This window comes from Pimephales promelas, chromosome 10, assembly GCF_988280905.1.
Source record: "Pimephales promelas chromosome 10, fPimPro1.hap1.1, whole genome shotgun sequence".
Classification (NCBI taxonomy): Eukaryota; Metazoa; Chordata; class Actinopteri; order Cypriniformes; family Leuciscidae; genus Pimephales; species Pimephales promelas.
Genome location: NC_142778.1, coordinates 20,763,124 through 20,784,559, shown reverse-complemented (window position 1 = coordinate 20,784,559; position 21,436 = coordinate 20,763,124). Strand labels below are relative to the sequence as shown.

Sequence of the window (21,436 nt, the reverse complement as noted above, 5' to 3'; positions counted from 1 at the left end):
GATTTATAAGGTGCCCATTCATTTCTTTATTTGTTAAATTAGTCTAATTCTTTGTGTTTAGTCAACTATAAGAAGCAAAATAAACATCCATTTTTGTAGTTTTTGTGAACATTAAAATAGCTATTTATTGCATTATTGCATGCAATCTTCCAACGATAAATTCCTATCAGTGCATCAGTTTCTGTGGTGTAGGTATCAATTTATCAATTACATTGAACCAAGGTGTGTTTTTATTGTTTACTATTTGTTATATAATTTACATATTATATATATACATTATCAAGTTCTTATATATTAAAGGAACAATTAGTTTTTATGCTGGCTTGCTTTTGCAAATTGCTACTGCTCCTGTTGGCCATATACTTGATCTGTGGATGAACAATAGGCCTAAATCAGGTAAAATAATAGTTAAGAAAAATATTTTAAAAAATGATATGCATTTCAATAAACTGTCTTCCACGTGCTATGATTATTTGTGGGAACAGTTTGATGGGATATGCATGGTACACTGTTAAAAAATATTTTGCTGCGTTCCATTTTTTAAGTTCAATCAACTTGGATGTTTAAGTAATTTCAACTTAAATTACATTAAACTGACTTAATGAATGAAATCTCGTTTAACTTAGTTAAAATAATATAAACTTCTTGAACTTATAGTTAAAACTTAACTTATTGATAATTCAATATAATATAAGTAAATAACAAAAACCTTAAAGATGTCTTTATGTCATTATTATGGCCTACTTGACCGCTTAAATGTACACTTTTGTAAAGAAAACGTATTTATTTATGCACACGGTTCCCACGGTCATGGAAAAACAGGACAAATACATGCATGTTTCTATGGACAATATGCCTATCTCTAAACAAATTAATTTGAAAGCACTTGACAAATAAGAAGAAATAAAATGTATTGGTCGAAAGCGAATGTCTGCAGCTTTGCAAAAATTTACATCAGATGATAACATGTAAATGGAAAGAACAGATGGCTGCTCAGTGACAAAATCTTTTATGTTAGAAATTGGTGTTGCCGTAACTTTTGCACTCTAAAGCATTATAAATCTGGCCTGCCACCTAGTGGACAAATACAAAATAGTGCACTTAAATACTCTCCTTTACAGGGACTTTCTGCATGGGCTAAAATTTGACAGAATTAGTAAATGTGAAGATTTCCTTCACTAAGCAGAAGCCTTAATATTTTAATCAAAAATGAACTAGTTATCACTGAAAGAAAAAAAGGATCAGTTTAGTCTCTGATATAGTTGGTTTGTTTGTTTATTTGTCTTTAGATGTGCATGTTTAAACAGAATTTTCCACTTTATTTGTGTCTTGGTAAGTACAATGGCAATATCCAAAACCCTTGTCCCTGTGGAGACATTTTTTGGTTCCTATTGGAAAAACAGCATAGGCCTATGTGTTTTTTGAAAATGTAAAAATGTAGAAAGTGTTCTGCTGGGTAGGGTTAGTGTAAGGACATTGAATGTACAGTTTAAAAAACATAATTTCGATGGAAAGTCCCCATAAAACATGAAAACATGAAAAGTGCGTATACACCAAATTTCCAGCGTACACCTGGCGTACATGGTACACCCAAAACCACGGTGACTTTTTTTTTTCTTTATTGAAACATTTTCAAAGAAAACAATCACAATATAAAACAAATAAACAGAAAAAAATACAAAAAAGGCAACAAGCAGGGGTATAATACATAGAAATATAATACAAGAAAATACATATCAAAGGAAAAGATTTCAGTTGTTTTTAAAGCCTTCTTGAAGAGTCAGAGATAGTCCCAAAGTAATGTTGTATTTCAATAAGCAAAACATTGAAAAGTGGTTTCTGACCTGAGAATTTACATTTATTTATAGAAAATATTGTCAACAAAGAAAGAAGATTAAGAAGGAATATTTTGTTTTTGTGTAATCAACAAATCCAAACAAACCATTTTCCCAACATAGAGAAAATTCCTTATGAATGTTTTCAATAACAAACCGGGAAAAGTTTTTCCACAATAAATTACAATAATGGCAAAGCCAAAATAAATGCACTATATAGTGGGTGCTGTTTACAAAAAGAACAGTTTACATCAATATCTTCTTTAAATTTCTTTAAGAAGGAATTAACTGGATATACATGATGAAGAATTTGAAAGGAAACTTCCCTTATCTTATTAGTAATTGAATATCTATTCGGAATCAGCCAAACCTTTCTCCAGACAATATCAGGAACAAACGCATTCCAATAAACTGTGACATTTGGGATTGCTATACATTCATTCAGAAAAAATTGGCGTATCGATTAGAAGAAGTGGATGAAAAGCAAAATTTCCCCATTGTAACATTAGGATCTAGAGAAGGTAGAGAAGAGGGGTAGGGGATATATTGAAGCAATCTAACTCCAGATGGTATGGCATCAAAAACAATAGCAATTCTTTAGGGGTAATGGGAATATTAAAACGACTAAGAAATTCTTTATAATTTAATAAGTGGCTATTATCATTAAATAACTGACCAGCGCTGAAAGAAAAGAGATTTGTTTTTATACAGAACATCGGTTATTCCATATAATATATTTATGAGGAGAAAGATGTGCGTGTATATCATAGACCAGGCGAGAAGGCTTATGAAATTTAGACAATTTAGCTGGCATTTTTCAACATTATAATTACAAAGCAATAAAAAAATTGAAACCATCAAATTTGGAGAAAATATAATGTGGAATGAAGTTCCAAACAGAGGTTGGATTTTTAAGAAAGCCTTTGGCCCAATTAATTTTAAGGGTATAATTAAAGGAAAACTCCGGCGAACAATTCACCTTTGGTCTAATAAAACATTGGTACATAGTCAACCGTTCTCTGAGATTTGTTTTCATGATAATTGAATGTAAAGAGTTTTATCTCTAAAAACTGTTTAGCGTATAATGCTAGTAATGGGGGCATTGACTAAGTAAAAGAAATCGCTAGTTTATACCACTAACAAGGCTCAAAATAGCCCCACACTAACGCAGTAACATAATGAGGCTCCATACATGCAAAACGAAGCATTGAGAACTTTGTATTTGTAAGTGTACAGACCGTTTAATAAGAAGATACTTTATGAAGACAGTTCACTTCGCGTATCAGACAGGAGCCATCTTAAAAAATAGTCTCGATAAGTCGATCCCCGAACGGCTATTTGATGTGCTATTTGATGTGCTATTTACATCTGGAAGACGTATTTTTAAGAGTGTTTGCTCATCTGCAAGACGTCTATTTGACATCTGACAGGAAACCTCCAATAGGCGTCTTGCAGATGAGCAAATGAGCTTCCAGATGTAAATAGCACATCGTAGCCTTGTGCTATCTGGCGCCAGTGTCAAAGTGTGGCTTGAACGCCCCGCCCCCCCAGCCGAACTGAAAGTTTTATTGGTTTTGCACCCGAGTCAGACCTGTATGTTTTTGGCTGAAGTGCTTCAGATCTGTCTGTTATTGGCTGAAGTGCAGGGCTCCACCGCAGTAGTTTTGAAAAGTGTCTATCAAATGTCAGCTAGCTTGCCCTGTTACTCCCTCGAGTCCAACGCATTCTCACCCCAAGGCGTCACCTTTGACCATGCTTCAATATTTGACGTTTTAGGCGCCCTTTAGCGTCACTTACATGACGCCATCCTACGGCGTCATCTAACTGACGCTAAAGGAAAGCGTCAGTTAGAGGACGCGGTTAGGTTTAGGTGTGGGGTGGGGGTAGGGTACACGCGATCCTAGGGCGTCATCTAACTGACGCTAAAGGGAGCCTAAAGCGTCAGATATTGAAGCATGTCCAAATGCTTCCCAAGGCGTCAGTTAAGTGAAGCCTTGGGGGTGAGAATGGGCTGTCGAGTCGGTACCTTTGTCATAGTAGCTACCATATAGTCAGCCCATTCTCACCCCCAAGAATTTGACCATGCTTCAATATCTGACGCTTTAGGCGCCCTTTAGCGTCAGTTAGATGACGCCGTAGGATCGCGTCATGTAAGTGACGCTAAAGGGCGCCTAAAGCTTCAAATATTGAAGCATGGTCAAAGGTGACGCCTTGGAGCGAGAATGCGTTGATATAGTAGCCTACTTTGTACTTTTGGTGAAAAATAAATGTAGCGAAGCTTTTATTTTTATTCTACTCAAGTAAGAGTAAAAGTACCACATTTTAATTATAGCCTACTCAAGAAAGTACTGTAACGAAAGTATTTGTAATTAGTTACTTTCCACCTCTGTACAAAACACACTGATAAACTAAAAGGTAATTATAAATTGTTACCCACTCTAAAAACAACAACAACATAGTATTTCTAAACGTAAGTGTTTATTTTTGTAAAAAATAAACTTCAATGTTTCATTTGTGTGACTTTACCAAAGAATTTTTTTTTTTTGTTGGCATATTCCTTCAGCCTATGCACTTTACCTGACGTTTCAGGGTTAGGCCCGGCAGGTGTGCACGGACTGAGTTCAGTAGGCTTTCAAATGACCAAAAAATAATTCAGACTGACAAAATAATAAAATTGACATTCTTCTTTTTTTAAAAAAATATTAATAATAGCCTAATAATTAATACAAATAATATAATAATGTAATTTTTCTTCTAAATAACAAAGCGTGCTTAATAATAAAAATCATAAGAATAAGAATAATAAGAATATTACAAATTGTCATGCAATTATTAATGTGAATGAATGGTAATCCACATCACATCATCACTATGTAGGCATACACCCCAATACATGTGAGGTGATACGAAATCAAATCCTAATTGTTTCAAAACACGTGCTGTAAAAAAATGCATTGTGATGATAGGCCGTCGGAGAAGTTTCACTTCTTTGCTGTCTTCCGTGTGTCCATGGCTTTTACAGTCTATGGTCCATGCCGTGAAATGAGGGCGTGGAGGAAGCGGAGACTTGAATATTTAGCTGTGTTATTCTAATGACGATCGTTTTCATCCGCGGCATTTATCTAGATCATGTATTGCGTACACCTGGATTTCAATAGGCCTAGCTAAATGTGGGCTAGTGAGCCGTTTCCTCATGCCAGTCTATTGTAGTAGGCCTACAGTCTGTTTACCTGCCCCTGAGTGGCGTGTGAAAACAAAATAAAGTTAATCCTTATTTGTGTGTCATGAATTCCTTTTTTTCTAAGTGAGCAGTTCTTTGCCTTAATAAACTGCAGCGTGGATCAAACTTTTTGTTAGCCAAAAGGTTTGAGTCAATGTCAAAGGATATAGCCTAGGCATATAATAATGAACTCATATTTTGCTTCTTTTTGACGATTGAACTAGCAACCCTTTGGTGAATAGCCCTAAACTTAAACCAAACTCCTAATACTTTTAGAGGTTTTTGAAAAAAGTGCTTTAAAAGCTACTTTATTTGATCAAAAATACAGTTTCAATATTGTAAACAGAAAAATGATACAGCCTTCATTTAGAAACCTTTTAACCGTCACTTTTTAATTAATAAAATAATGAATTTCTTTAAAAACTCTTTACTTTAAACTTTTGAACAGTACAGGCTAGTGTAAACGATGTCTTCCGAGAAATCGTATGGTTTCAATGTGAAACTCACACTCGCCATAGCACAAATACCTCTTCAGAACTCTTTCATTTATTGTGGTTTCAGTGCCAAATGTCTTGTGTCTGACAGCAAGTTCACAGTGGATTTGAACATTTTGTTGCAGGAAATGGATATATCTACATTAGTTGATTGTAGGTTATTGAATATAAGACAGTTTACCACTTTTCTTTGTGATGCGCTATTTCAGTTTCTCACGCCAGCACTTCTCCTCAACAATTAGCTGAAATAAGATCCATAAATCCATTTAGACAATACCTATTTGGTTTCTCAAATGTCACCTGCTTGACTACGATTTCACTTTCTGATGCATTTGGAACAGTTGGAAACAGAATTGGATTAAGATTAAAATCATATAACATATTAATGGAACTAACCTGGTTGCCTTAAAATTTTAAGTTCATTGAAATGGAAAAATTGAGTTAATACAATGAAAGACATTGATTTAATCATCACAAACTCAAAATATTATGTTATCTGAACTACATAAATTATCTAAGTTGATTTGACAAAAGAAAAAATGTTGTGATTACAAATCATGAAAATATTTTTTTACAGTGTAGATGAATTTTGTCTTTCACTTTGCGTGAAGGATGCAGTGCAATACTGATTAAACTGTGCAACGAAATGAAAGATCATCAGTAAGATAAATTCTGTAAACCAGTATTTCAGACCAGACAGGTAAACAATACTTTCATGATCACGCACAGATAAGAATAAGATAACAATCTTTTATTTTTTTGCTCAAGTCCAACGTGATTATGGACAGTCATTAGGACCTGAAAACCAAATTTATATTAGCCAATTTCAAAAAGTTCTGTATTTTACATAAGATGAAATGCTGCTTTCATAATAAGATAGTTTTCATTTCTATTCATTGACTTATACACAGAGTTTTTCAGTAGAATACAATTGTACATGACTCATTACCAGTATCATCAACTACCAGTGACAGGTCTTTTCAGTATCTGACATTGAATGAATGAATGAATGAATGTATGAATGAGGCATTTATTTAGCGCTTTCATGTACACACAAAGCGCTTTGGTTAACATTGATTGACTGGCTTATGAATCACTTATGAATATTTAGTTTTGCAAAGCTTTTTTCATGAACAGTAACAGAACAGAAAACACTGTAAAAACTAAAGGTGCCTCATATATCCTGTTGGATACTCAAGGAACTTAAAAATTTAATTTAAGTGCCTCAAAGCTCTTTCTCCTATATAGGGTTACTGGTGGAGCACTAACAATCTTTGCGTTTTTTGCTGGAATTTAGGGGATCTTTTTATGAGTCACCTTTTCACCATGAGACCTCGAAGTGCTTTGGGGGAAATTAGAGGAACTTGAATGCTGGGTTATTGTAAGATCTTTTAACGTGGTTCCTACTGTAAAACCTGATGAGTTAGTTCAACTCAAATCGTTTGAGGAAACCGATTGCCTTAAGTCATTTAAGTTTATTAACTCAAACAATTGAAGCATAAAAAATATTTGATTTGTTTCCAAGTAACTCAATAACTTATTGTTAAGATAACGTGGGTAAATAAAGTTAATAGTGCTAATTAGTTACTATAACTTAAATCTATGTACACTCTAAAACCGAATAAGTTGGCAGAACTCAAATCACTTTTAATAGTTAAGCTTAGTTAGCTTTAAAAGCTAATCTGCTGACGTAGTAAATGCTAACATATTAGAAACAGTATGTTATAAGCCCTTACAAGCACAGAAGCACTTGCTGTATGAGCGTAATAATATAAAGGGATAATTTGCTCTCAAATCAAGCTGAATGCACCACTTGTCACCATGATGGTAACTAAAGCCAACATTAACAGAAATTCTTCTAAATTAGCATAACAAAACATCAATCACTACTAAATCTCACACTTAACATTAATCTACACACACACACACACACAAATTCCAATTCCAATTCCTGCTGTCGTCATTGGCTTATGTTATGAATAACACAAGTGGATAGGCCTAGTTAACGTTAGTTTGGTCTGTTTTTGTTTATTTTCTACAGGTGCCCCGATTCTGACCATTTTACAGCCCATTATTTGTCCAATAAATATTACGTTGTGAATGGATATATCAGCTTTGTTCTTTTGTTTCCCCAGAACAACCACTGCATTTCTAAAATCATCTGAGGCATTTCAGAGGCAACATTGAATTACAGTAAGTGACCACATGCAAGTGCTTTATTACTATGAATTACTATTTATTACTTTATAACTTTATTACTATTGTTTGACTGTGTAGCCTACTTGTGTTTTTGAATCAGTTATTCTCTGAAAATCTTCCTTGATGCTCAAATTTCATTCATGTTACTACAAATCTCAAAATGGTAATGGACATTTTTGGAGCTTACCAGAATATTTAACCTTTTTTTTTTTTTTACATAAATTGTTGCATTGAGTTGATCTAGTCAAGTGTGCATACGAATGGTTTCATGAATGATTTACACAATTTTGTTCTGCTAACACAGTCTCATCCCAAAAAGTCATATAACTGACGTCTTGGGACGTCTTTTGACCATACGTCAATATCTGCCTTTTTAGGGCCCCCTTAAACGTTGGTAGATGGCGATCCCGGGCCGTCATACAACTGACGCTTTACCTTTAACGTCAGTTAGGTGACGGGTTAGGTTTAGGTCTGGGGTAGAGTTAGGATCCCATAACCTCATCTACCGACGTTTAAGGGGGCCCTAAAAAGGCAAATATTGACGTATGGTCAAAAGACGTCCCAAAACGTCAGTTATATGACGTCTTGGGATGAGACCGGGTTGGTTCTGCTTGTCTCATGCAGTGAAACTGAGTTGGAAACTGAATGATGACTGGGGTTGCATTATGCCCGAGATCTGCTTTCGGGTTCCACAGACAGAAAGTCAAACAGGTTAGGAATGTCAAAAGGCTAAGGAAGATATTTTAAGTTCACAACTATCACTTTAATAACACTGCTAACCTCCTGTAGATCTGAAAATCATTGAGTGCCTGACCTGGACCATTCACCAGAAAAGCGGAAAAACAAACGGAAAATTAAGCTTTTCTTGTTTTACTCGTTAAGTACCTCACATGTCCCTTAAGGTTTTTTATTATAATGATTTTATTATTGATTGCATTTTATATTACAGCAGGTAAAGTTGCGGCCAAATTTGTGAAGTTCTTGAAATTACACTGGCAAAAAACTCCATTGTCCATTGTCAGCAGTGTATGAAGCACATCTCACACAGGAGTCACAAGCAGCTTTCTGTCAGTCAAATCCAGCCAATTTTCAGTGACCAACTTGGTCTCATAGTAACATTTTTGAACTGCTGATTGTGTGGATTCTTATTGAAATGTCTGGAATTCACCAGTGAAAATTCAATGATCAACAGATAATTTTACGGCACCTTTATCTATCTATCTTGTTTCTAGTGAGAACACTCAACAACAGTCCTGTTGATTCAAGTTACACATTTAAGCTTTTCAAAAGCCATAGTGTTCATTACAGTCTCCAGTCTGACGGCATCCCTGGCTTCGATGTCTTACGATTCAAAATAGCTGAACAACTAACCATCTGATATTTCGGTATAGATATAAAAGTTAGGATCATCATTTTCAGGAATATTACAGCACAATGAGTGAATATTAGCACCGTTTGTTGTTGTTTTTGGCATCTGATAGAGCTTTTGGGTTTGGAAACAGTGACATCAGACTTAAACTTCACTTAAGTGAAGATGCACTTCTTTTTTTTACATTGATTTATTACATGGGAACGTGTTTTCATGCATTTTGTTGAGATGTCTTTTCTTAGCCTATTGTTTATACATGGTTGATTATTTATGTTGCTTATGTATTATAGCCTACTATTTGTTTGTGTATTCTATTCATTGATATTAAGGGTTAGGGTTAGGGTTCTCTGTGGTTCCTCATACCCCTTTTCCATCAAAAAAAGAACTGGTTCGGAACTGGTGCTGGTTCAAAGTTGGTTCGGAGTTGGTTCAACTTGCGAACCGCTTCAGAAACTATTTGTTTTTCCAATGACTAGAGCGCCCAGGTGAGGTCGTTACATCACTGTGTACGTCACGTTACCATACGTCTTAGCTAGAAACGCTTGCAAATACAACATTACTTTCGGATTATCTCTAACTCGTATACCAAGAAAGCTTTAAAAACAATTGAAATATGTAAGTCTTTTAATCTTTTCATTCAATATTTTTCTGACAAGTTATGTACCCCTGTAATTGTGTCTTTTTTTCTTTCCATTTATTTGTTCTATATTGTGACTTTTGCTTATAATGTCTTCAATAAAAAAAATTACAAAAATAGAAACGCTTGCGTTAACTTCAAGCATAACAATTACAAAGGCGGACTCCATCGTGTTTCTGCAAATGTTTCTCTTGGCTTTGCGATCCTTTATTATGGTCAGAAAAGATGTTTAGAACACATCTAAACCCGCCCCAGCCCCCGACGTAAGCAAGACGTGGTAAAAAGGTTCTAGTCCAGCAAAGAGTTGGTGCCGCTTTGGAACCAGTTCTCCCGGCCGAGAACCGGTTCTTTGGCTGTCGAAACAGAAAGAACTGGTTCGCGCGCAGGCCCCGAACCGGCTCTCAAAATGCTTTGGTGGAAAAGGGGGCTTTTTTAAAGGGTGCCGAGGATCTACAGACGGTTCCGCTGGTGTGGCAAAGTGAAGAACCCCAAATGATTCCTCCAGGCACCTTTTATTTTTACAGTGTAAAGATTCCACCTTGATGGAATATATTTAAAATGACTGCCAGTGTGGGCTAACACTTTACTTCAATAGTCAGCTATAGACATTCTACTAACTATAAGTAACTTCGCAACTACATATCAACTAACTCTCATTAGAGTATTAGTAGACTGTCTGTTTAATATCTGCAAAATTTATTTTGAATCCCCCTAACAGACATTCTGCTGACTGTAAATTACATGTCAACTCCAAGACAGAAACATAGTGTTGGCCTAGATTCGGGCCATATCTGGTACATGTGGATTCAATGCGTACCAGATGTGAGTCGGATCTGGGCCGACATCATCTTATTCTACTAACCCAAACCTAACAGTCTAATACTGTGAAAAAGTTTGCATGTCGCTGCAAATTAATGAGTTAGTTGACATGTGGCTGCAAATTTAGATAGTTGAATGTCTAAAATGGTCTTGTGTTATCACATTCTTGCACTGATAGTCAATCTGACAGTAGCGGATGACTTATTTTTTTATGTTATATGTAAATATTTTTGAATAGATTGCACAGATTCTTCTTGATGGTTCATTGTACTCTTAATAGAGTGTCAATAGATTGTTCTTTGCACCCATCCATTTAAAATATTTGTGTCAATTATACTTTCGTTCTGAGGACTCATCATCAGGTGCGGTAGTTTTGTCATGGAGACATGGCACATAAACATAGAGTAACAACTGTTGATTGATTGATTGATAACACTGCAGTGTTGTGCCGGAAATCTCAAATTTCAGTCATGCCATGACCCTAGATGTTGTTTTGGCCTTCTCAACTAACAGTTGTTCTGCAACTTAATCTCCCTTTTGAAAAAGAAGTATACTTCAAGTTCATTTTATGAAGTATACGTATGTTCAAGTACATTTTTAAAGTATACATTATGTAGTGAGTATGTAGTAGTAAACTTGTAACTATTTTAATACTGCTTGGGACTAAATTGGCCCACTTTTAGTATATAAAAGTATACATTTAATTGTACTATTAGTGTAACAGTAGTTAACTTTAAGTGCACAACTATAATTACGTTTCTCATTTGTACTGCAAGTGAACTGAGTAGTTTACTATTTTAATACTTGCAACAAATTTTTAGTTTATGAAAGTACACTTTGAAGTATACTCTCAGTAAACTAGTTTAGTAGTTTTAAACAGAATTCTTTAACTTAACATCATACTTATAGTTTACTATTTATATATTATTTTGCTCTTTTAGTATACTCTCAGTAAACTACTATTTTAGTAGTTTTATATTGCAAGTATACTTGCAAGTTTTCTCTTTGTGTGTTGCGCTTCATTTCATTTGAAAACATTAAGGAGTTTTGATATACACGCTGTTTAATGTTTGATGACCATTATTTTACATTTTATTGAGCAATCTTCTATCACTTGTTTCAGCTTCTACTCCAGTGTTTTGATCCTGAGATTCTTTACTAGAAGATATATGTCTAGCGTCCCCTACTCTGTGTAACAGTGGAAAAATGGATAGCTGGAAAATTCAGTCTTTGGTGGGGAAAGAATAAAGTACAATTAAAGTAAATTCTTATGTACACTACCAGTGGACTAGCCAACACAAAAATTCAGAGACACAGAATTAGAATGTAGAATGTAAAAACTGTATATGAAAAACTATGTAAAAAAGTACATTTAATAGGCTACTCGATCAAAAGAGTTAACGCAATATCAGCCAATTATTGTTTGAATACTTAATTGCACATTTAAGTATATCTCGATCAAAAGATTGAGTACAAATAGAGGCCAAAGAAAATGAGTATATAATTATACTACTACAATTTATAATTTAGTAGTATATAAGAAATTATACTAGTATAGAAGTATTTAAAATGTAGACTGATAGTATGCTTTATTATTTTCAGTTGTAAAGATGTATACTAGTAGAACACTTAAATAAACGTATTTTTCGTAAGAGCCACCTCAAACTACCACCTTAATAACAGCTTTCTTTGTAAGCAAGTGAACTTCATTACATTCAAAAACTGTCAATTCAATGACAATTTATACAATTTTATTTGTGTTTCAAGGACATTTCAAACTAAATGTTTTAGAAGTGTTTCTAGTTGGGTACATGTTAATAAGGGTTCAATTTAAAAGCTGTTGTTAATATTAGCATGTTATTAAACAGTGTTCTTTTGAATATGTTCATGGTCCATTTGATATTGATTTTGATTCACTTGTTGCTGTGAAAGCGGTTAAACATTTATGTGATTAATCAGATTACATATGGTTACATATACTGTACCTTTGGTGAACATGAAAAAAGACAACAACAAAAAGAATACAATACAGGAAGGAAGTATGTTCATTTATTTCTTGTAGTGGATGTGCATTATTTGAAATCTTTTTAAATCAATCATATATATATATATATATATATATTATTTATCATTAGCAATCTAAAGGGTGCAAGAAAAAGATACCAAAACTGTGAAATAGGTTATGAAAAATAACGCTAACAACCATAAATGGATTATAACACAATATTTTAAAGCGATCAAACAGAAACAAATCTTTCAAAACCATAATCTTCCCAGAGAGAGCAAAGATGAAATAAGATGAAATAATTGTGCAGTGTTTGAGGCCGATCCATTAAATCTCATTTGATTGAAGAGGTTGATATTTGACCTCTGTTCTCTTGGTTTTGTAGATGAGAACCCCACACACCATACCAACAGCTGCCAGGAGACATCCGGCAATGAAAACCATATTCAGGTTCAAGGCCGTGGAAGACACTGTGGAAAACACAACGCGACGGTTAATAAAATTACAAGTAATTCACAAATGATCATAAAAGACTCTATTGTGCTTTCAGCCAAAACAACATTTAATGCACCTTTAAAATAGTATCACATTCTATGAAAAATTCTTATATGTTGACATGTTTTTGAAGTTTTACCTTCACCCTCAACGCTCCTCTTCAGCCGCAGGGGCCCCTGGGAGACAAAGTGACTGCCGGTCTGAATGGGAGCCTCTCTTTTGTGATGGTGGTGGGATGGTGGAGCGCTTGTGCTGTTGGTGCAACCCTGAGAGCAGCGGGTGTTGGGATTGTTTGCCTCACACAGAATCACAGAACAGCTGATGAACACCTAAGGAGAAAGAAAGTGATGATGTCACAGCTCTCTGGAATACTTCATTTTGATCAGTCAGTAGCAGAATCATGTTGGTGTATTATGTTGTCTCCTATCATTGTAGTGTAATTAATAATATATTTTTACCTGATCATGCCTTCCAATAAACTGGAAGGCCTGCAGGCCAAACCGAGCCATTGGTTGGTGGCTCGTGTAGAACTCTACAGTTTCATCCATGATGCACCTGAAAAAATCAAATTGATGAAGATCCATTGTGAGTTAATTAGTTTCACTATTTACCAATGCTAATTTGTGTCTGCATCTCATGGTCGATTGTTCTTACCCATTTTGGATGATTGTGTAGGATGCTTGGGAGTTGGGGTCATTGTATGGTGTTGCTACACACGATTCGACGAAAAGCTCAGTGTTGTTGATTGAAGACTGGGATTCAATCTCCATGTAAATCATCTCCCCAAGATCATACTCTGCTGGATATGAGATCACGTCTATTTCTTGGTTGTAATTTACTGTTTGAAAGAGCCCGAAGCGGTAGGTGAGGGTTCCAAAGCCTCTCTCAGTGATGGTGGTTGTGTGTCTCCGTGCAGTGAACTCCATTGAGATGTTGTTTTTCTTCTCAAAACGACATGAGAACTCAATCTCTACCTCGTGTTTTCTGGTAATTATTGAGTTTGGATCATCAGTTGAGAAAATTTCATTCTTGAAAATGATGTACTGCTCATCCTCCTGTAATAAAAAAGTGGATTATGAGATATAAACTGCACTTAAAGGGTTAGTTCACCCAAAAATGAAAATTAAGTCATTAATTACTCACCCCCATGCTGTACCAACCCCGTAAGACCTTCGTTCATCTTCGGAACACAAATAAAGATATTTTTGATTGAATCTGAGAGCTAGATCAGTCCTACGTAGACTGCCTAAGGGACTGGCTCTTGACGGCCCATAAAGTCATTAAAGAAAAGGTTTAAATATTCCATGTGCCTACAGCGGCTCAACTATAAGTTTATCAAGCGACGAGGCTACTTTTTGTGCGAAAAAAACATAAATAACGACTTTATTCCACTATTCCATTACTTCCCCATGTGCGAGAACTGAGACGAGGACGTTCTCATTCGTCTACTTCTTGTTACCGGCTGCTCACCGCTTAGGAGTTTTACCGCCACCTACCGTATAAGATAATGATCCATATGTAAGGCGCTCCAGATTATAAGGAACACTGTCGTTTTTTGAGAAGATTAAAGGCTTTTAAGTGCACCTTGTAGTGCGGAAAACATGCAAATTGAAAAGCGTATGTACAGCGCGCATCTTCCTCTGCTTGTACACAGAAAGTTTTGCGCTTCCAGCTATATCAGCACATCATCTTATACGGTAGGGGGCGGTAAAACTCCTAAGCGGTGAGCAGCCGGTAACAAGAAGTAGACGAATGAGAACGTCCTCGTCTCAGTTCTCGCGCATGCGCCCATAAGGAAGTAATGGAATAGTGGAATAAAGTCGTTATTTATGTTTTTTTCGCACAAAAAGTAGTCTCGTCGCTTGATAAACTTATAATTGAGCCGCTGTAGGCACATGGAATATTTAAACCTTTTCTTTAATGACTTTCTGGGCCGTCAAGAGCCAGTCCCTTAGGCAGTCTATGTAGGACTGATCTAGCTCTCAGATTCAATCAAAAATATCTTTATTTGTGTTCCGAAGATGAACGAAGGTCTTACGGGGTTGGTACAGCATAGGGTGAGTAATTAATGACTTAATTTTCATTTTTGGGTGAACTAACCCTTTAAAATGTTTCTCCCTAAAATGTCATTTTTGGCATCATTTGCGCATTCCAGTGTCATTCCAACCTGTGAAATGCTAAAAGAGATCATTGAATGTTCAAGCTTCTGTTTTCCATACAATCTAAGTGAATGGTAACTAGCTAAGCACACACACACACAAAAGAAGTCCAATGGATGATTATTCCTACAATTTTTATGAAGTGGCTAATTCGTACGAATTCATATGACATCACTCGTACCAATTTGTACATTTTTGCTAAATTGTACATATTTTGCGAGTTGCCCAATTTGTATGAATTCACACAAAGGACCTACACATGACCCCCGCCCCTAAACCTAATCATCACGTGGGTTCAGACAAATCGTACTAATTCGTACGAGTGAGGTCGTACAAATTCGTACGAATTAGCTAACTTTTTACTCACTCGTACGAATTGGTCATGAGATAGCATTGACTTTTTGGTGCCTTTTTTGAGCCTCGTAGTATAAATCACCGTCTACTTTCATTGTTAAGAAAAGACAAGTTTTACCTAATATCTCATTGGCTGTTTCATGGAAGAAAACGAAATGGGGTCGGAAGGACATGATTATAAATTATGACAACCGTGTCATTTTTGCTAAACTGTTACTTGAGCACACGAGAAAAGTTTTACCTCAATCATGGTACCACAAGCATTGAGAGAAAAGTTTGCCAACACATGAGTGCCATTTGAGACCAAAGTGCAGGCAGGATCGTTGAGTCGCAGATAGTCTTTGTGGAGCCCGACAGAGTGCAGCTGCTCAATTTCGATCACTATGTTGCTCCCAGTGCAAATCACATTTGCCTCCACTGTAAATGCAATCAATAATTTTTTTTAACCAAAATTACACAGTGTTTGTATGGCTACCCATACTGCCCTACAAAGCAAAAAGGCAGTAACTACGCAGAGTGCAGAACTGAGAAAAATGACTTTTGCTAGGGCTTTTTGCAGTTACTTTACAAACGACTACCATTTTTCTCTAAAACGACACGCATTTAAGATAAGATGTTTTGTCACATAACAAAGGATGTCTTCAATGTCATGAAAATTGTAATAATTAATGCTTTACCAAAACTGCAGTTACTGCCTTTTTGCTTTGTAGGGCAGCATAGTTGTTCCAAGTAAAAAAGTGATACTAACCAGACTGGTGTCCAACAGTGACAATGACGCATCTCATTTCAGACTGATAAACGCTGCTTCTGTAAATATAAAATTAGAAATATTTATCCAATTCAGTACATGTGAAAGGTTGCTAGCTGCTTGATTTAGAATAACATGGATAGTTTGCCCACCCGCTTGTGCTCTCAGCAATGAAACACACAGGGAAATGATCCCCAAGGTCACTCCTCGTTGGTGTCCATCTGATGGCGTACTCTCCATTGCTCAAAGCGTGCTTAGTTATGTTCAGAGGACCACTGATAAGGACATCATAAACCCTAGAATGAAAGAAAAGCATGTTATACACCCATCTAATAATCTTTATCATTAGGTCTAATTCACACATGAGCCCTCACGTTGAATAAGCTGCTGCAGCCTTAACCCGAATTTCCAGTTCACGGAGTGGTGTCGCTTGGATTTCTTCTCCGTTGCGTGGAGTTGGCGACACAAAGCGAGGTATGTAATGTCCCTCAGTGCAGGAAGGAGCTGGTGAATCAACTGCAATGATTCAAAAGAGAAATTAGAAACCACTGATGACACTAAAATAAGGACCTTGTGTTCTTGTTTAGCTAATCGTTGAGAAAGCCTTACCAAGGACACTGAATTGCAGTGGGATCTTGCTGAAAGGTTCGTAAGAACGCTGGTGTGAAGCTACAGCAGTCGTGTACAGTTGTGGTGAGCTTGTTGTTGTGGTTGTGCTTGTGGTCTGCAGCCACCACCACCACTGGGATGCTGTAGGTGGAGTTGTTGATTGTTGCTGCTGCCACCACCACCATGGCATAGTTGTAGGTGGAGCGGTGGTCGATTGTTGCTGTTGCCACCCCCCCCACCATGAAGCAGAAGTTGTAGGTGGAGCGGTGGTCGATTGTTGCTGTTGCCACCACACCCACCATGGAGCAGAAGTTGTAGGTGGAACGGTGGTCGATTGTTGCTGTTGCCACCACCCCCACCATGGAGCAGAAGTTGTAGGTGGAGCGGTGGTTGATTGTTGCTGTTGCCACCACCCCCACCATGAAGCAGAAGCTGTACTTTGTTGCTGTTGCCACCATGGTACATTTGTGGTACTTTGTTGGTAATACCATGGGTATGCTGTTGAGCCAATTGACCTACTGTGTCTTCCATTTAGAGAGCATCTGTAAGAGCTGGAGCCATCAGTATAGGCCAGGGTGGTGTGTTTCCTTGGGAAGTCCTCCAGAATCATCTCAAATCCATAAACGCCTGTATTGTAGGCATAGCTGTAGTCTAGTGTACAGGCACCCTAATGATGAATTGAGATGTTCATTACAGTGAATGAATGTTCATTTTGTTTAATTTCTAGAACGTTCTAGCAACACTTATTGAGTGGATCAGTCACCAGAATGGTGAAAAATAGCTAGAATATCCTAATGATGTAAAAAAAATAAAATGAAATTAATAAAACAACAACCTGTGTGTAGGCCTATATATTTTGAAGAGTGTGACGCAAGTTACGATTTCTATTTCCATGAATGCAGCTTGCGGAACAATTTCATTTTCGTTTTTTTAGTACAGCATTTGTATTACTTTCCTGCTGAGGGAGAGGAGGTAACCAGCAAAACTGGATCTGTCTTGTATTTAGCATTGAAAATTCATTATAGTCAATTATTTCATCTTAAAATGTCCTCCTCTCATTTCTAGCTTAGGAAAGATTCATTGGCGTGTTTCATCCCATGGCTCTCCTCTCGTTCTATGTAGCATTGGAAAGTCCTATTCATTGCAGTGAATCAGTTTGTCCTAAACAGGCACAAACTGCGTCTAAAATCCCATACTGTATATTAGGTAGCTTACTTTGTGACTTACTTCTTTTATATATATATATATATATATATATATATATATATATATATCTCAGAACGTTTAGTATAAATGGATCACACAGCCTATAACCCTATTTCACAAAGATTCACCAACATGGATATTTGTGACCTCACCACTAGTTCATATTGCCAATACACATCAATAAACATCAATATACATTAAGAAATTATTTTCTGTTTCTTACTTGATTTACACTGAAACCACTTGGCTGGTCACATCTGTCACATTCAACTCGTTGCTGAATTCCATATCTGCATCTGACCTGGTCACCATCTGGGTCGTAGGCCATCAGGTGGTATGTACGAGGACAGTTTTGGGGAACACTAATGAAAAAAATATATAAATAAAACCAGATTTTATGTTACTAATTTAGAAAAAAGATCATACGTCTTTTTTGCATTCTCATTACATCTATTAATCTTGTTCATGTAAAAATACATTCAATAAAAATAAGGGTTACCGTAGAAGTTGTAAAATAGTTGTGACAGGTGATCGGTTGGGTTGATTAGTATCAGCTCTTATGCCTAGATCTACGTGTGTCCTGAGGAACCAAGAACCAAGACCGTTCACTGTGGGCACCCAGCAGCACGAGTAGTCCCTGAGATGGAATGATGCATTTAAGATTATTATGATTGGACACTTCAATATTTCAGTTGTTGTCAAATGATTTAAAACTGATTGAATTACTTACTGCAGGTCAAAGGGTGTGTTTCCATGGATGTTTCTTGTGATAACAGTTTCCGTTTGGCACCAGCTGTTGGTATAAGCACTTCTGCCATTCGAGCTTCTATCGATTTGACCTTGCCCATTTGTGTATTCATTGCCACAATCCCCAGAGGCGCAGTACCAATAACCATAATCACACCAGTCATAGGTTCGCTTTAGTCGAAACTCAACCTGTTGGCAAGAAAATAGTAGAGTTTAAAACACTTGAAAACTTGAAGAGTTTTTTTTCTGTATTGATGCATTTCTTTTTTATATTTTGGTGTGATATAGACAAGTCAGAAATACTCATCACCAATAAATATTATCACATGATTTTAACCAGTTCTCACCAAATTTTAAATATTACGTGACTTTCACCATCTTACTTATTTCCATGTTTGCTTCTCCCCATCTTTTCACATTGGTGAAAACCTTCAAATCTTCAAAACATTTGTCTTATATATTTATTTGTATTTATCTTACCCATGCATTTTCTATTTAGGAAGAAAGAGTGATAAGTTAGGTATGCATATGTGCGAAGGACCACAATGAGAGTGGAATTCATAAGTATTATATTGCGATTAGTAACTATTGATAAATATTGAAGATTTACTAGGATGCATGACGACACTATATTTATCATTGGGCCATCTTTAAGTAAAAAAAAGAATAATAAAATAATTATTAATTAAATCATTACATTTTTTATCCTAAAAGACATAACTGCTTAAATATATATAAATATTATAAATATATAAATAATTTTTATATTTTTATAAATAAAAAGAAGTATCATATAATTTGATGTATACTTCCACACTTTCATAATTTTTTTCCCATGCAGATAAAAATAAATTCTCACCCTCATGCTCCCATCTGCATTGGCTCCTTTAGGGCTGAAGGTCACTGAGCCTCCATAATAGTGTCCTGCTGAAGCAATGGACACCAGAAGCAGAAGATTCAACAACAGCGCTGAGAACATCATACCTCCGAGTATGCCGAGACCTCACTCTACCTGTGAACTGCACCGGGCCATCTGCTTTTATACATCTCAGATGAGCAGGAATTCAGGGATGGGTTCAAAAGTGTTGCACTAAATCACACACACAAACAAAACTAGAGGGTAGTTACTTGCTTCTTCTAAGAAGTCACATGGTTAAAATCTGAAACCAAACACTGATCTGACCAAAAGCACACACCTTTTCATCCACATGCACAGTATGGCATTGTCATGAGTGTCCACTAGGGGCAAGCTGGTCTGGAAAAAAAAAACAAAAAAAAAACTGCTTTCTATCTTTTATTTGCACACCTTCAGTGGCAAATATGGTATAACATCTCACATTTTCATTAGTTAAATTGCAAATAATGGATATCTCTGTATCAGTTAGTTGTAGATTATAGGATTTAAATAGCTCAGTGAAAATGTTTAGCTCTATTGTAATTTTCCGTGGATGCCAACACTCCTTCATAACAATGGCCTGGCTTTAGTTATAAATCCATTTAGACAATACCAGTTTGCTCTCTCAAATTACACATGCCTTACCCACAGCAGTGAAAGAGCAAATATCAAACAATCAAAGTTTTTTGAATTCTTTCTTTTTTTTTTTTTTTGGCATGATGGATGGGTCAGCTATGAAATGTTTTTTTTTTTTTTTGCTTCACAGAAAACAATGTAAATACAATCAGCTAAAACTTGTCATTTGAGAATTACAGGTTGAACAGGTAAACAAAATTCTTTCACTATCGATTACAGAGAATTAAACATTCCTTCCCCTTGGAATTATAAGGTTCTATCTGACATTTTTGTCACATTTTCTTATTCTGTGGCAATTTATTTACATTATGTGATGTGTTTTGTACATTTAGGGTCCCTGTTATTTTTATGTTTGAAAGAAACAAGTTCCCCATACACATTTTCCTATATGAAATGCAAAAACTTTGAAGCTCAATCTCTCAAAACTACTCAGAACGCAGATAGAACCTTATAATTCCATGGGGACGAATCATCTAAACCTGAAATAACCAGCAAAATAAAACAAAAGTGAAATTCTGGATCAGCCAAATTTCCACGTGCATCTTGATAAGTGGATGTTTTGGAAAGTGCTGTGACAAGTTTTTGTGCAATCTAGGTTTAGAGGAAAATAAAATCAAAGGGGCCTTTTACCCTGTTGCACCCCGTTGTACCCCATATTTCATGACAATTAATACTCATTTTATAGAGACTAACCTCACCATTACTTTTTTCCTCACATTAGTCTAAAATTGTGCAGTCAGATTTAGTCTTGCCTAAATGGCACATGAAACCAAAACAAACTATGCTTGGTCATTATACAATATACGTGTAATGTAGCAAGACAACATGAAGAATACCACAATTCACCCTAAATCGACAAAAATTAAATAAAACTGTTATGGTCCTGTCTTTTGTCATGAGGCTGGATATAAGCTCACAAAGACAAAGAGAATAAATGTTCATGCTGTTGGTGCATGAACAGTATCTGCAAAGTTGCAGCACTGAAAGTTCAGTGTAAGCAGAGATATCG

The 21,436-nt window shown here is 36.0% G+C and overlaps 1 protein-coding gene across 1 annotated transcript; it reads right to left on the bottom strand.

Annotated features, from left to right (window-relative positions):
- Window positions 1–12,602: 12,602 nt before the first annotated feature.
- Window positions 12,603–19,918, bottom strand: LOC120464801 (uncharacterized). Its single transcript, XM_039654332.2, has 13 exons — window positions 19,756–19,918; window positions 18,880–19,085; window positions 18,649–18,786; window positions 18,373–18,511; window positions 16,944–17,610; window positions 16,709–16,850; window positions 16,487–16,630; window positions 16,335–16,393; window positions 15,828–16,003; window positions 13,728–14,128; window positions 13,532–13,628; window positions 13,213–13,402; window positions 12,603–13,048 (listed from the first exon to the last, which is right to left on the bottom strand). Exons 1-13 carry the CDS (start codon window positions 19,876–19,878, stop codon window positions 12,906–12,908), a joined length of 2,625 nt encoding a protein of 874 aa, XP_039510266.2. The 5' UTR covers window positions 19,879–19,918; the 3' UTR covers window positions 12,603–12,905.
- Between the last annotated feature and the right edge of the window lie 1,518 nt (window positions 19,919–21,436).